Source organism: Lithobates pipiens, unplaced genomic scaffold, assembly GCF_037356315.1.
Source record: "Lithobates pipiens isolate NorthernLeopardFrog02 unplaced genomic scaffold, aLitPip1_a1.2 Scaffold_22, whole genome shotgun sequence".
NCBI classification, from domain to species: Eukaryota; Metazoa; Chordata; class Amphibia; order Anura; family Ranidae; genus Lithobates; species Lithobates pipiens.
The window spans coordinates 46,356,616-46,373,706 of NW_027507784.1; the positions used below are offsets into that span (position 1 = coordinate 46,356,616).

General features: G+C 38.6%; 1 protein-coding gene across 9 annotated transcripts in view; it reads left to right on the plus strand.

Moving 5' to 3' along the window:
• The window catches only part of LOC143923729 (uncharacterized), a 179,262-nt gene that overhangs the window by 62,371 nt on the left and 99,800 nt on the right, over positions 1 to 17,091 (plus strand). For all 9 annotated transcript variants that reach the window (XM_077447542.1, XM_077447547.1, XM_077447548.1 and 6 more), the window contains exon 8: positions 3,806 to 4,111. In XM_077447542.1, the coding sequence (XP_077303668.1) occupies positions 3,806 to 4,111 (306 nt within the window). The remainder of the gene's footprint in view (positions 1 to 3,805; positions 4,112 to 17,091) is intronic.

The following is a 17,091-nucleotide window of genomic DNA, read 5'->3' on the forward strand; positions in this document are numbered from 1 at the left end:
CTTTAATACATTTTCCACAATAATAAAGTCATGTTTACTGGTGAAACACATAGGAAATGTGAAATAAAATGTGGCATCTAAGAAAGCTACTAATGGGTAATAAGAAGAATATGAAATATGGAACTTATTAAAAGAGAACAAGTGTTTCACCTAATAACAGGAACAGATCTTTGTATCTTAGGACCCTTTCACACTTGTGCAACTTGTTCTGTGAATTGGGACTGCAAAGTCACATGACAAGTCGTTCCCCATGATTTCCAATGAGTACCATTTATATCTGTGTGACTTCAAGTCGGTCCGACTTCAAAGTAGTCCCTGCACTACTTTGGTCTGACTTTGATGCAAGTTGAGGTCCATAGACCTCAAGTTTACACAGGCATTCCCTGAAATCACGCCTGCAAAATTGTGTTAAAATCGCAGCAATATCATGCGACTTTGAAGTCGCAGTAGTGTGAAAGGGGCCTTACTTGAATTCGGGGACAGAAAAAATGGCAAGAAGATATATAGCTATTTATGATGTTTTTAAATGGCGAGGTAAAAGATATAGGGATTTTAATAATTAACATTTAACCAGTTGCCACCCGCCCACCGTCAAATGATGGAGGGGCGGTGCGGCTCTCGTTCTGGGATGACGTCATATGACGTTGTCCCATTCAAATAGGGATTGCACACAATCAGGTCACAGCTGATCAAGTTGCAAAACTTTGATAGGTCACCATGACATTAGATGTGTAATTTATGTCCCTAGAACACCTGATGGTGCTCCCTGCATGTTGGGCCTTTGTATGGCCTGGCTGTGAAAAAGTCTCACACAATTGGTATTGCCATACTCAAGAGGAGTAGCAGAATGTATTCTGAGGTGTGATTTGTTGTATGCATATGCTTTGTGAGAGAAATAACCTTTTAATATGACAAAGAATTGTGGGAGAAAATTACAACTTCAAAAAACTCACCATGCCTCTTACTAAATACCTTGGAATGTCTACTTTCCAAAAAGGGGTCATTTGGGGGGGTATTTGTACTTTCCTGGCTTGTTAGGGTCCCAATAAATGAGATGAGGCATTCAGTACATCAGGTGTGATCAATTTTCAGTGACTGGCACCATAGCTTGTAGGCTCTATAACTTTCACAAAGACCAAATGTACACTAATTTGGGTTATTTTTACCAAATATATGTAGCAGTATACATTTCGGCCAAAATGTATGAAGAAAAATGACTAATTTGCTAAATTTTATGACAGAAACAAAGAAAGGGGCATTTTTCACAAAATTTTAAGCCTTTTTTTTTTTTATAGCACAAAAAATAAAGTTTAGTGATTAAATACCACCAAAAGAAAGCTCTATTTGTGTGGAAAAAGGGACGCACATTTTATATGGGTACAGTGTTGCATGACTGAGTTATTGTCATTCAAAGTGTGAGAGTGCTGAAAGCTCAAAATTGGTCTGGGCAGGATGCGGGTATAAGTGCTCTGGATTGAAGTGGTTAAAGTAACATTTTAGTCTGCTGGGTTTAGGTACATGGGGTTGATGACAAAAATGGCGACCATCAATTGTTAAAATATAACTATTTAATTTTACACTCTAAAACTACTAATACAGCCCTATTGACAACCCACCATTCTCAAAATAGTTTCAACAAAACCACACCAGGTTATTTATTTATTTTTAATAAATTCTAATTTTATTGAATATTCAAATTACATAAAAAAAAAAAAACTGGAGGAAATTTTCAGAGAAAAACACAATTTTTTACTTTCTGCTATAAAACATAAAAAAAAGAAAGAAATGTATTCATCAGTTTGGGCCGATATGTATTCTGTTACATATTTTTGGTAAAAAAATGTTTAAATATGTTTGCAATAAGCATATATTGATTGGTTTGCGCAAGAGTTATTGTGTCTATAAAATAGGGGATAGATTTATGTCATATTTATTCATTTTATTTTTTTACTAGTAATGGCGGCGATCAGTGATTTTTAGCAGGATTGCGGCAGATTGGACACCTGACATTTTTGACACTTTTTTGGGAACCAGTGACATTATTACAGTGATCAGTGCTAAAAAAATGCACTGTTATTGTACTAATGACACTGGCAGGGAAGGGGTTAACATCAGGGGGAATCAAGGGGTTAAATGTGTTCCCTGCAGGGGTTTTCTAATTGTATGGGGGACTGAGTGAATGGGGAAACACAGATCCATCTTCCTGCTTAGCAGAAAGACAGGATTTGTGTGATCTCCCCTGTCAGAACGGAGATCTACCTTGTTTACACAGGCAGATCCTTGTTCTGTCACTGTGGGGAAGGATTGCGTGTGGCCAGCGGACATAGAGTTCGCCAGACCCACTGATTGGCTCTCCCGTTGGCCCACAGAAGTGAGTTCCTGAGCCCATGTACACCTACGGTGATTTGCAGGATCGTGCCACTTTGCCGCAATATGCGGCAATGTAATAACTGCGACTGGTCTGCAAGCGGTTAAACATTAATATAAATTTGAATTGCTTTTTATCTAATTATTAATTTGTGTTCTACCAGTTTTATGAGTTATGTTTTTCTAGGGGGATATAAAGTAATCACAATTAGATTATGTATTATAGTTTTTAGACAACAATGTAGCATTGGTCATGATTTTATATATTTTGCTATATTTCTATTATTCCACAAGATACATATATTTTTTCACTGGGATAAAAGCGATATTAGAGTACAGTAGGTATGTACTTCGACTTGTATATGCTTAAGCACCGTTATGTTTCTTAGTTGGCAAATATTAATGAGTTTTTGGAAATATAGTGGTTTTTATATATGGTTATTGGCATATTAATAATGCTCCATTGGTGTTTAGATGGGCAATAATGATTTGGGTACATTGGGTGGTTCCATTGTTTAGTTGTTGGATGTTGGAAGGTGATGGATGTGATTTCCTGCTACTGAGGATGTTGCACATCTATGAATAAGCGTGTAAACATACAGGGTGGGACTTCTGGCATGTCAATTCTGCTTTTGTTGGAAACGCACACTGTGGAACCAGCGGCACTTCCAGTTGTTACACAGCGAATGTTAGACCTCGTGTTTATGGTGTACGTGCAATTTTAGTGACTTTTTATTCAAATAAAACTTTTTTACACTATGGGCTTGTTCTCCATTTAATATTCCTGCTATGAGAGTTCAGTGGCTCTACGAGGATTAAATTATAACAAAAATGAAGCGCTAAAATAACAATAGTTTCCACAAAAATGTGAACATAAAATGAAGTTTCAAAACAACAAAAATAACCAGTTCATATTGTTATGGGTGTAAAACATAAAAGTACTCCACTTGAGCCTTCACCCAAAGCTTGGAAACACCAGTAGTGCCAATCCTTCACCTATGGTAAAAATACACACTCACCAGAGGGATATGCTGTCTATTACTAGAACAGTAGTAAGCGCTTTGTGTAAATGGCATCACCACTCTTGCTCCACAGATGGCAGGACAAGACTGCTCTATTCCATTCCACCGGGCATAGTACCAGAGTTATCAGTATGAAGTCACTAGCCAAAAACAATGTTTTTTCTCATAGTGTAGTATTTTTATATACAATAAAGACATTATTTCACAAGAGGTATTTAAGAACACACTATGTTTTATAGGACTTTTATTGGCTGTCATTTACATTTTGTTAATTAAGTGCGAGTGCTAGTTTTGATATAATGTATTTAATTTCTGACACTTTGGTGTTTATTACAGCCGCTATACACTTTTTCCATATTATTGTTTTCACAGGTGGGTGTGGTTGTTTATAGTTAATTACATTTTTCTCTTTACAGCTAAGCCCGAAATCCAGCAGTCCATACAACTACCCATTAATGCCTCAGGCGATATAATGGCATCTTTCAGGCTTTCCAGCTTTTACCCGAAAGATATAAATGTCACTTGGATGTATGGACCAACCCAAGAGCAGAAGCAATCAACGGAGGCAATCAGTGATAATCCAGATGGCACATTTACTGTCACCAGTCAGTGTACAATACCTGGAAATCTTTGTGAGAACCCACAATTCAGAGTCAGAGTGGCATGGAACCATCCATCCATGGGGAGTCCAGAATACAGAGAGATATCTCTACAAGATCCAGGTGAGGAAAGAAATACATACACATATATACAGTCTACAGTTTTCATCAAAAGTTTACATACCCTGGCAGAATTTATGATTTCTTGGCCATTTTTCAGAGAATATGGATGATAACACAAAAACTTTTCTTTCACTCATAGTTAGTGTTTGGCTGAAGCCATTTATTATCAATCAACTGTGTTTACTCTTTTTAAATCATAATGACAACAGAAACTACCCAAATGACCCTGATCAAAAGTTTACATACCCCAGTTCTTAATACCGTGTATTGCCTCCTTTAACATTAATGACAGCTTGAAGTCTTTTGTGGTATTTGTGGATGAGGCTCTTTATCTTCTCAGATGGTAAAGCTGCCCATTTCGCTTGGCAAAAAGCCTCCAGTTCCTGTAAATTCTTGGGCTGTCTTGCATGAACGGCACGTATGAGATCTCTCCAGAGTGGCTCAATGATATTGAGGTCAGGAGACTGAGATGGCCACTCCAGAACCTTCACTTTATTCTGCTGTAGCCAATGACAGGTTGACTTGGCCTTGTGCTTTGGATCATTGTCATATTGGAATGTCCAATTACGCCCCATGTGCAGCTTCCTGGCTGATGAATGAAAATGTTCCTCCAGTATTTTTTGATAACCTATTGCATTCATCTTGCTATCAATTTTGAACAAATTTTCTGTGCCTTTGTAGCTCACACATCCCCAAAACATCAGCAATCCACCTCCGTGTTTCACAGTAGGAATGGTGGACCTTTCATCATAGGCCTTCTTGACTCCTCTCCAAATGTAGCCTTTATAGATGTGGCCAAAAAGCTCAATTTTGGTCTCATCACTCCAAATGACTTTGTGCCAGAAGGTTTAAGGCTTGTATCTGTGTATTGTAAGTGGGATACTTTGTGGCATTTGCATAGTAATGGCTTTCTTCTGGTGACTCAACCATGCAGCCCATCATTCTTCAAGTGCCTCCTTATTGTGCATCTTGAAATAGCCACACCACATGTTTTCAGAGAGTCGTGTATTTCACCTGAAGTTATTTGTGTGTTTTTCTTTGCATCCCGAACAATTTTCCTGGCAGTTGTGGCTGAAATTTTAGTTGGTCTACCTGACTGTTATTTGGTTTCAACAGAACCCCTCATTTTGCACATCTTGATTAGACTTTGATCACTGCTGATTGGCATTCTCAATTCCTTGGATATCTTTTTATATCACTTTACTGTTTTATTCAGTTCAACTACCTTTTCCCGCAGATCCTTTGACAATTATTTTGCTTTCCCAATGACTCAGAATCCAGAAACGTCAGTGCAGCACTGGATGAAAGATGCAGTCCAGAAACTCATTGACCTTTTATACACACACACTAATTACAAGCAAACAGATCACAGACAAGGATGGTTACCTTTAATAGGCATTCAAACCCTTTTGTGTCAACTTGTGTGCATGTTATTAGGCCAAAAACACCAGGGTATGTAAACTTTTGATCAGGGTCATTTAGGTAGTTTCTGTTGTCATTATGATTTAAAAAGAGTAAACACAATTGATTGATAATAAATGGCTTCAGCCAAACACTTACCATGAGTGAAAGAAATGTTTTTGTGTTGTTATTCATATTCTCTAAAAATGGGCAAGAAATCATAAATTCTGCCAGGGTATGTAAACTTATGAGCACAACTGTATATATACAGTGCCTTGAAAAAGTATTCCTACCCGTTGAAATTTTTCTACATGTTTTTTACCATTGTCCTGGTAAAACCAAAAAGTAAATGTATTTTATTGGGATTTTATGTGATAGACCAACACAAAGTGGCACATAATTGTGAAGTAGAAGAAAAATTATAAATGGTTTTCACATTTTTTTACAAATAAATATCTGGAAAGTGTGGCGTACATTGGTATTCAGCCCCCTTTACTCTGATACCCCTAACTAAAATCTAGTGGAACCAATTGCCTTTAGAAGAAGTCACCTAATTGGTAAAGAGTCCACCTGTGTGTAATTTAATCTCAGTATAAATACAGCTGTTCTGTGAAGCCCTCAGAGGTTTGTTAGAGAACCTTAATGAACAAACAGCATCACGAAGGCCAAGGAACACATCAGACAGATCAGGGATAAAGTTGTGGAGAGGTTTAAAGCAGGGTTAAAAAAGGCCAAGTTAGATAAATAAATATCCCAAGCTTTGAACATCTCACGGAGCCCTGTTCAATTCATCATCGGAAAATGGAAAGAGTATGGCACAACTCCAAACCTACCAAGACATGGCCACCCACCTAAACTGACAGGCCGGGCAAGGAGAGCTTTAATCAGAGAAGCAACCAAGAGGCCCATGGTAACTCTGGAGGAGCCGCAGAGATCCACAGCTCAGGTGGGAGAATCTGTCCACAGGACAACTATTAGTCGTGCTCTCCACAAATCTGGCCTTTATGGAAGAGTGGCAAGAAGAAAGACATTGTTGAGAGAAAGCCATAAGAAGTCCTGTTTGCTGTTTGCGAGAAGCAATATGGGTGAGACAGCAAATGTAGAAGAAGGTGTTCTGGTCAGATGAGACCAAAATGTTACTTTTTGACCTAAAAGCAAAACGCTATGTGTGGCTGAAAACTAACACTGCACATCACCCTGAACACACCATCCCATCGCATTTTCTTCAGCAGGGGCAGGAAAGCTGGTCAGAGTTGATGGGAAGATGGATGGAGCCAAATACAGGGCAATCTTAGAAGAAAATCTGTTGGAGTCTGCAAAACACTTAAGACTGGGGCAGATATTCACCTTCCAGCAGGACAATGACCCTAAACATACAGCCAGAGCTACAATGGAATGGTTTAGATCAAAGCATATTCATGTGCTAGAATGGCCCAGTCAAAGTCCAGACCTAAATCAAATTGAGAATCTGTGGCCAGACTTGAAAATTGCTGTTCACAGATGCTCTCCATTCAATCTGACAGACGTTGAGCTATTTTACAAAGAAGAATGGGCAAAAATGTCACTCTCTAGATGTACAAAGCTGGTAGAGACATACCCAAGAAGCCAATTGTTTTTTCTTGCACCAGTTTTGCCCTAGAGAGGAACTATTTTCAGTTTAACCACTTCGCATCCAGGCCAATTCCGACATTTCTCTCCTACATGTAAAATTCATAATTTTTTTGCTAGAAAATTACATAGAACCCCCAAACATTATATATGTTTTTTTAGCAAAGACCCTAGAGAATACAATGGCGGTCGTTGCAACTTTTTATCTCGCACAGTATTTGCGCAGTAATTTTTAGAACACGTTTTTTTCAGAAAAAAAAACTGTTTCACGCTTTAAAAAAAAACAGTAAAGTTAGCCCAATTTTTTTGCATCATGTGAAAGATGAAGATATGGCGAGTAAATAGATACCTAACAACATGTCATGCTTCAAAATTGCACATGTTCGTGGAATGGCGCCAAACTTTGGTATTTAAAAATCCTCATAGGCAACGCTTTAATTTTTTTTACTGGTTACATGTTTTGAGTTACAGAGGAGGTCTAGTGCTAGAATTATTGCTCTCGCTCTAACGTTTGCGGCAATACCTCACATGTGTGGTTTGAACACCGTTTTCATATGTGGGAGGAACTTACATACAGTATGCGTTCGCTTCTGCGTACGAGCTCACGGGGACAGGGGTGCTTTACATTTTTTTTTTTTATTGTTAATTTTACTTTTATTTTTTTGGTTTGATACTTTAAAAAAAAATGTAATTACTTTTATTCCTATTACAAGGAATGTAAACGTCCCTTGTAATAGGAATATGGCATGATCGGACCTATTTACAGTGAGATATGGGGTCAATAAGACCCCACATATCACCTCTAGGTTGGGAAGCCTAAAACAAAAAAAATTTTAAAAAATGATCATGGCTTCCCAGCCGAGGCGGCGCCATTATTTTGAATGCAGAGGCCGGGCGTAACGTCATAACATCGTGCCCGGCCTCCGAACGATCATAGACTCCAGCGACCACGTGGTCCACCGGAAATCTCTATGATCATTCTCATTCATTCAGCGGATCCTGTGTCCGACTCACCGATGGAAGTGGTGAGTCGGTAGAAGTGGAACAGCTGCGATGATCATTCTTATGGTGCAGGGAATCGCTGGCTGAAAATGCCGATATCTGAATGATGTCTGTAGCCTCAGGCATTAGTCAGATATTACACCACAAAGCCGAGGCCGTCATATGATGTACCCTGGGCGCCAAGTGGCTAATGCATCATTCTATAGACAGATATTTAGCACAGCTATGGGTGCTCACTTTGTACTTTGCTATGCCAATCTGTTTATAGGCTTCTGGGAGAAACAAATCATCTGGTCCAAAAACCCCTTTACTAGGCATCTATTACAGGCGCTATATCGACGACGTGCTCATTATTTGGGATGGCCCCTTCAGGACAGTTGCTAGTTTTGTTTCCCATTGTAATTACAACACATATGGGAATACATAGTTGCATAGTAGGCGAGGTTAAAAAAAGACACAAGTCCAAAACCACTGCTTGTGGAAGAGAATTCTACATTCTTACAGCTCTTACAATAAAGAACCCTCTACGCAGTTTAAGGTTAAACAGCTTTTCTTCTAATTTTAGTGAATGACCATGTGTCTTATTAAATTCCATTTCGCGGAAAAGCTTTATCCCTATTGTGGGGTCACCAGTACGGTATTTGTACATTGAAATCATATCCCCTCTCAAGCATCTTTTCTCCAGAGCGAATATGTTCAGTGCTCGTAACCTTTCCTCATAACTAAGGTCTGCTAGTCCCTTTATCAGTTTTGTTGCCCTTCTTTGGACTTTCTCCAGTTCTAGCACATCCTTCCCGAGGACTGGTGCCCAGAACTTGACAGAAAACTCCAGGTGTGGCCGGACCAGAGTCTTGTAGAGTGGGAGAATTATTGTTTTATTCCCTTAATCCCCTTTTTAATGTATGGCAATATTCTCTTTGCTTTGCATGCAGCAGCTTGGCATTGCATGCCATTGCTGAGCCTGTCATCTACTAGGACCCCAGGTCCTTTTCCATCCTAGATTCCCCCAGAATATTTCCCCCTAGTGAGTAGATTTCATTCATATTTTTGTCACCCAAATGCATGATTCAAAATTTTTCTACATTAAACCTCATTTGCCATGTAGTTGCCCACCCCATTCATTTGAGATCTTCTTGCAAAGTTTTTCCACATCCTGCGGAGAAGCTATTGCCCTGCTTAAATTAGTATCGTCCGCAAATACAGAGATTGAGCTGTTTATTCCATCCTCCAGGTGGTTTATGAATAAATTAAATGGGATTGGTCCCGGGACAGAACCCTGGGAGACCCCACTTTTCACCCTGGACCATTCCGAGTACTCCCCATTTATCACTACCCTCTGAACTCACCCCTGTAGCCAGTATTCAATCCATGTACTCACCCTATGGTCCATTCCCACGGACCTTACTTTTTACAGTAAACGTTTATGAGGAACTGTAGAAAATGCTTTTGCAAAATCCAGATACACCACGTCTAAGGGCCTTCCTTTATCTACCATGTTTCCCCGAAAATAGGCCCAGGTCTTATATTAATTTTTAGGGCTTATTTTCAGGGTAGGTCTTACTATGTAATGTGTCTTCTCCCCCCCTCTCTCTCTCTGCCTGACAGGAATCCCCAGTGTGAACCGAGTTAAAATGCTTGTAAAATCCTATAACCCACTCTTTATAGCAGTATATAATGTACAATGTGTGTGTTTCTGTAATATAATTGTGCCAAATACCTTCTTTATAGCACCGCTCTGCGCTTCTATGACCCACCAGAGCTCTCTTCCCCACAATTATATTATAGAAACACCTACATTGTACATTATATTCTACTGTAATAGAGTGGATTATATGATTTTAGAAGCATTTTAAACTAGGGCTTATTTTCAAGGTAGGGCTTATATTCCAACCCTGCTGAAAAATAGCGCTAGGTCTTATTTTCAGGGCAGGTCTTATTTTCGGGAAACACGGTTCATGAATCCATGTTGGTTACTGCTAATGATACCGTTGTCAATACTAAAATCTTGTATATAGTCCTTATCATCCTCTCCAAGAGCTTGCATACAATTGATTTTAGGCTAACTGGTCTGTAATTTCCAGGGATGTATCTTGGCCTTTTTTAAATACTGGTGCTATATTAGCTTTTCTTCAATCAGCTGGTACCATTCCAGTCAGTAGACTGTTCATAAAAATTAGGAACAATGGTGTGGCGATTACTTGACTGAAATAAAGGATGTGATGCGCTGATTTCCAACCATACAATGATCGCGATAGGCCACAAGTATGCGATTATCAAATAAAGTGCAACTGTGCATAAATTAATCAAGTGATGCTTCTGTGCATATATAAAAGTGATAGCTGGTGCATAAAACCATAAGGTGACTCTATGTGCAAACAAACGCAGATTTGTCATATAGACCAAAATACATATATGAAGTGTGTAAACTTAATTACAAAATGTATATAGTGAAGCAAAGACAAGTTCTGGGTATACGTTAAAGTGATAACTGGTGCAAGGACCATAAAGTGACTTTATGTGCAAAAAAACGCAAATTTGTCATACAAACCAAAAAAATTTAAAAAGTGAATATACTTATCAAAAAGTGTATAAAATGGAGCACAGACAGGTAAAAAAAAGGAAAATATAAAATATTCAATTCAAGTGACCAGCGTGATTGAAGGTAAATGTCCCATACACAGTCAGATCATGCAATCCGGTAAATACACTAAGTAAAACGTGCAGCGTGCTGGGCAATTAATCCATCCGTGATGATCCGTGCAAAAAAGCGAATATTATGCAATTACCTCACTGCTGTGAGTGAACAGCAATATAAATGATGAACACCAGGATGATTGCAGAAAACGGCTGTGTAACACAATCTTTAGGAGACTTCTCTAACTTCCTCTAACTTCCTCGTGAATGGCAGGTAAACTCAAAGGAATAGATTAAGAGGGACCGCCATAGTGTAGTATTTAAAACATAGAAGTTTTATTAAACAAGTTTAAAAACTACTCACAAACGAAGCTGATATAAACACATCTGACAGACAGCATTAGAGTAAGACCGGATATGGACGTCACTTCCGGGTTCCTACGCGTTACGTCTTGGAGACTTCAACTGGGATGATTACACAGGGTACAGGAAGTGACTTATAGGTGTACTGGGCGGAGCTTCGTCGCCCATTTCATTAGTATGCCGATGCGCCGCTGTGTAGCCATAGTAATGCTAGTGGGGGGCGGGCCAATTAAACTTGAATGTTCTGAGTGACCTCCCATCTGAATAAATAAGGCATTAAACAACAGCGCAACGGGGAGAGTAAATACAGGGGCAGAGCGAAAGAGCGGGGGAAGGGGGTTTGGCCGGACATTATGCTAGGTTTGGCGAACTGATTAAGTTATAACTGCGGACTGCGCCGTGCCATAGACCGTGCTATATGTTACTATAATGCTGTGAAGCAATAGAGCACGTCCGGCGGCCATTTTATTGGAGCTTAATTTTAAATCTGTAGGTGGCCATGTTTTTGGAGGTTTAGTAACGTCTGGAGCAGTAATTTAAATAACAATAAAGCCAAAGTTAGAAAATAAAGGTACGGAACCGCACCAAACATGAGAACCTCAATAGGTATTAGTATATCTTATTGGGTCAGCAAAGGAAGGTAAATAATGAGTAAGAAAAAATTTCTTATATCAATAGATACAGAAAGCTATACATAAACAGCTATATTTAGGAGACAGAAAAAATAATTAAAAACAATTTAAAAATATTGTTCTATTTTGAAATAAAGTAGTGTCCAAAGGGAGGTTACTGGGCAGATTACAAATACACATAATGTGGAGACACGGAGATGACGTACACATTAGGGATGCGATACAAACATAGCAAGTTAAAAAAATATAAAATACATAAAATCGCATAAAATGTTTAACCTAAAATTATAGGAACATAAGCTTAAAAATCGCATGGCATTAAGATGACAATATGCAAATAAATCGTTTTAAAAGGTATAAGAAAATTAAAATATTGACAGAACATAAAAGCACCATAGCACGAAATCGCACATAAAAAAGTATATCATTGGGGGGCTAAAAATCGCTAATGAAGCAGTTCAAGTCGAACTCTATATTTAATCCCCTGGGGGCAAAGGTATCAAGGGTATATATCCATTTGGACTCTATCTTACTTAGAGTCCTCACCTTGTGCCCTCCCCTCCAATGTCTGACATAAGGGACAATACCCCAAAATTTCAAATGCTTGGGGTCTCTGTTATGGTGAATAGCGAAATGTTTAGAGACATTGTGTTTATCGTACCCCTTCTGTATATTTTGTATGTGCTCTTTCAATCGAGTTTTTAAAGGCCTTTTTGTGCGGCCTACATACTGCAGACCGCAGCTACACTCTAAAACGTACACAGCGCCTACTGTGTTACAGCAAATAAAATCTTTAATCTTGTGAGTATTACCGGTACTTGAGGCTAAAAATTCGAAGACTTTACTAGGTTTACTTGCTCTAGTGCACGCTAAGCATCTTTTACAGGGAAATAAACCTTTCCCAGTGAAGAACGTGAAATTATTCACAGGAGGATCAGGTATGTTTTTGACTAGCATGTCTCTGAGGTTAGGGGCGCGTCTATAAATGAACTTCGGTTTAGGAGGTAGAACTTTGTGCAAATCTTTATCGTTTAAGAGAATGTGCCAGTGTTTTTTGATTATACTTTCTATTTTTTTATATTGGTTGTTATAATCCAAAATTATTGCTCCTTCTACACCTTTTTTGTCTTTATGTTGCGTTTTCATATCTTTAAGGAGATGTTCACGGTCCATCTTCTCCACTTCTAATATTTTTTCTTGAATTACGCACTTGCCGTAACCTTTCTCCTGGAATCTCTGTCCCATGGATTCGGCTTGTTCAAGGAACACTTCTTTTTTGCTACAATTTCTCCGTAGGCGCATAAATTGCCCCTTGGGGATATTGAAAAGCCAGTTTTGGTGATGGCAGCTTGTCAACGGGAGATAACTTTTAACTTTTAAAATGTGTCTTAGTTTCTATTCTCCCGTCACTTTGTGCAATTAGTAAATCCAAGAAAACTATCTCCTTCTCATCTGAATTCCAGGTAAGTTTTATATTCAAATTATTCTCATCTAATTTTTGTTGGAACAAATTAAGGCTGGCACTACTCCCTTTCCAAAGTATTAAAATATCGTCAATATAGCGTCTATATAGCACTAGTTCTTTCGGTGGGTTTGAAAATACTGTGTTCTCTTCCCATCTAGCCATGAATAAACCGGCCACACTAGGGGCAAATTTAGCCCCCATGGCGACGCCTGTGGTTTGGTGATAAAATGTCTTATTAAACCAAAAATAATTATTTTTTAAACAAAAGTCGAGACATTTAACTAAATATTTTCGTTGAGAGCAAGTGAGGTCGGAGTGGTTTCTCAGACCCCACTTCACAGCCTCGCATTCTTCATGGTGGGGAATTATGGTATAGAGTGAAGTTACGTCTGCCGTAATTAGAATAAAAGGTCCATCATGTGTGAGCTCTTCTAAAATCTGTAAAACGTGCTTAGTATCACGGAGATAAGCCTTCGTCTTCTGTACTGTCGGCTGTAGAAAGTTATCTATGTAGGATCCCATCCTTGAAGTGAGGGAATCTATCCCATTTACTATGGGTCTAGGTGGAGGGTTGGTCCTGTCCTTGTGAATTTTAGGTAAGTAATAGATAATAGGTGTTCTTGCTGCTTCTGGTATGAGGTATTGAGCTTCTTTTTTGCTCAAAATTGCTTTTTTTAAACCCAAATGGACTACAAGCTCAAGCTCCTTTCTTCCTCTGAAGATGGGGTTTTTTGGTAAAATAGTATAGGTCTTGGTGTCGCTCAGCAATTTTGCCATATTATCATTATATTGCGTTTTGGACAAGACTACAATGCCCCCACCTTTGTCCGCTGGGCGGATCACTATATCTTTCCGCTCACTGAGGCGTTTCATTCCACATCTCATATAATTCGGTTCTGTATGTTTCTTAGTGTCAAGGTCTTTTAAATCTTCTGCAACAATTTTCTTAAAAACGTCTACAAATTTGTTATTACTGATTTGCGGGTTAAAAATAGATTTATTCTTAAAAGTGCTATGTTTGATGTCATCAGATGGGAGGACAGAAGTAGTTCTGGGGTTGTTCAAAAAATATTTTTTCATATTTAAGCCCCTTACATACTTCTGAATGTTTACATAGGTCTCGAATTTGTTCAGGTTCTTTTTTGGGGCAAACTTGAGGCCTTTGTCTAGTACTGCCAATTCTTCCGTTGTTAGCGAGATGCCACTCAAGTTGAATACACCTTCTCCTTTTACTCTCTTTTTCGCTTGAGTTCTCGCTCCTGCTTATCGAAGGCTTATCTCCGTGATACTAAGCACGTTTTACAGATTTTAGAAGAGCTCACACATGATGGACCTTTTATTCTAGTTACGGCAGACGTAACTTCACTCTATACCATAATTCCCCATCATGAAGCATGCGAGGCTGTGAAGTGGGGTCTGAGAAACCACTCCGACCTCACTTGCTCTCAACGAAAATATTTAGTTAAATGTCTCGACTTTTGTTTAAAAAATAATTATTTTTGGTTTAATAAGACATTTTATCACCAAACCACAGGCGTCGCCATGGGGGCTAAATTTGCCCCTAGTGTGGCCGGTTTATTCATGGCTAGATGGGAAGAGAACACAGTATTTTCAAACCCACCGAAAGAACTAGTGCTATATAGACGCTATATTGACGATATTTTAATACTTTGGAAAGGGAGTAGTGCCAGCCTTAATTTGTTCCAACAAAAATTAGATGAGAATAATTTGAATATAAAACTTACCTGGAATTCAGATGAGAAGGAGATAGTTTTCTTGGATTTACTAATTGCACAAAGTGACGGGAGAATAGAAACTAAGACACATTTTAAAAGTGTAGATAAAAATAGTTATCTCCCGTTGACAAGCTGCCATCACCAAAACTGGCTTTTCAATATCCCCAAGGGGCAATTTATGCGCCTACGGAGAAATTATAGCAAAAAAGAAGTGTTCCTTGAACAAGCCGAATCCATGGGACAGAGATTCCAGGAGAAAGGTTACGGCAAGTGCGTAATTCAAGAAAAAATATTAGAAGTGGAGAAGATGGACCGTGAACATCTCCTTAAAGATATGAAAACGCAACATAAAGACAAAAAAGGTGTAGAAGGAGCAATAATTTTGGATTATAACAACCAATATAAAAAAATAGAAAGTATAATCAAAAAACACTGGCACATTCTCTTAAACGATAAAGATTTGCACAAAGTTCTACCTCCTAAACCGAAGTTCATTTATAGACGCGCCCCTAACCTCAGAGACATGCTAGTCAAAAACATACCTGATCCTCCTGTGAATAATTTCACGTTCTTCACTGGGAAAGGTTTATTTCCCTGTAAAAGATGCTTAGCGTGCACTAGAGCAAGTAAACCTAGTAAAGTCTTCGAATTTTTAGCCTCAAGTACCGGTAATACTCACAAGATTAAAGATTTTATTTGCTGTAACACAGTAGGCGCTGTGTACGTTTTAGAGTGTAGCTGCGGTCTGCAGTATGTAGGCCGCACAAAAAGGCCTTTAAAAACTCGATTGAAAGAGCACATACAAAATATACAGAAGGGGTACGATAAACACAATGTCTCTAAACATTTCGCTATTCACCATAACAGAGACCCCAAGCATTTGAAATTTTGGGGTATTGTCCCTTATGTCAGACATTGGAGGGGAGGGCACAAGGTGAGGACTCTAAGTAAGATAGAGTCCAAATGGATATATACCCTTGATACCTTTGCCCCCAGGGGATTAAATATAGAGTTCGACTTGAACTGCTTCATTAGCGATTTTTAGCCCCCCAATGATATACTTTTTTATGTGCGATTTCGTGCTATGGTGCTTTTATGTTCTGTCAATATTTTAATTTTCTTATACCTTTTAAAACGATTTATTTGCATATTGTCATCTTAATGCCATGCGATTTTTAAGCTTATGTTCCTATAATTTTAGGTTAAACATTTTATGCGATTTTATGTATTTTATATTTTTTTAACTTGCTATGTTTGTATCGCATCCCTAATGTGTACGTCATCTCTGTGTCTCCACATTATGTGTATTTGTAATCTGCCCAGTAACCTCCCTTTGGACACTACTTTATTTCAAAATAGAACAATATTTTTAAATTGTTTTTAATTATTTTTTCTGTCTCCTAAATATAGCTGTTTATGTATAGCTTTCTGTATCTATTGATATAAGAAATTTTTTCTTACTCATTATTTACCTTCCTTTGCTGACCCAATAAGATATACTAATACCTATTGAGGTTCTCATGTTTGGTGCGGTTCCGTACCTTTATTTTCTAACTTTGGCTTTATTGTTATTTAAATTACTGCTCCAGACGTTACTAAACCTCCAAAAACATGGCCACCTACAGATTTAAAATTAAGCTCCAATAAAATGGCCGCCGGACGTGCTCTATTGCTTCACAGCATTATAGTAACATATAGCACGGTCTATGGCACGGCGCAGTCCGCAGTTATAACTTAATCAGTTCGCCAAACCTAGCATAATGTCCGGCCAAACCCCCTTCCCCCGCTCTTTCGCTCTGCCCCTGTATTTACTCTCCCCGTTGCGCTGTTGTTTAATGCCTTATTTATTCAGATGGGAGGTCACTCAGAACATTCAAGTTTAATTGGCCCGCCCCCCACTAGCATTACTATGGCTACACAGCGGCGCATCGGCATACTAATGAAATGGGCGACGAAGCTCCGCCCAGTACACCTATAAGTCACTTCCTGTACCCTGTGTAATCATCCCAGTTGAAGTCTCCAAGACGTAACGCGTAGGAACCCGGAAGTGACGTCCATATCCGGTCTTACTCTAATGCTGTCTGTCAGATGTGTTTATATCAGCTTCGTTTGTGAGTAGTTTTTAAACTTGTTTAATAA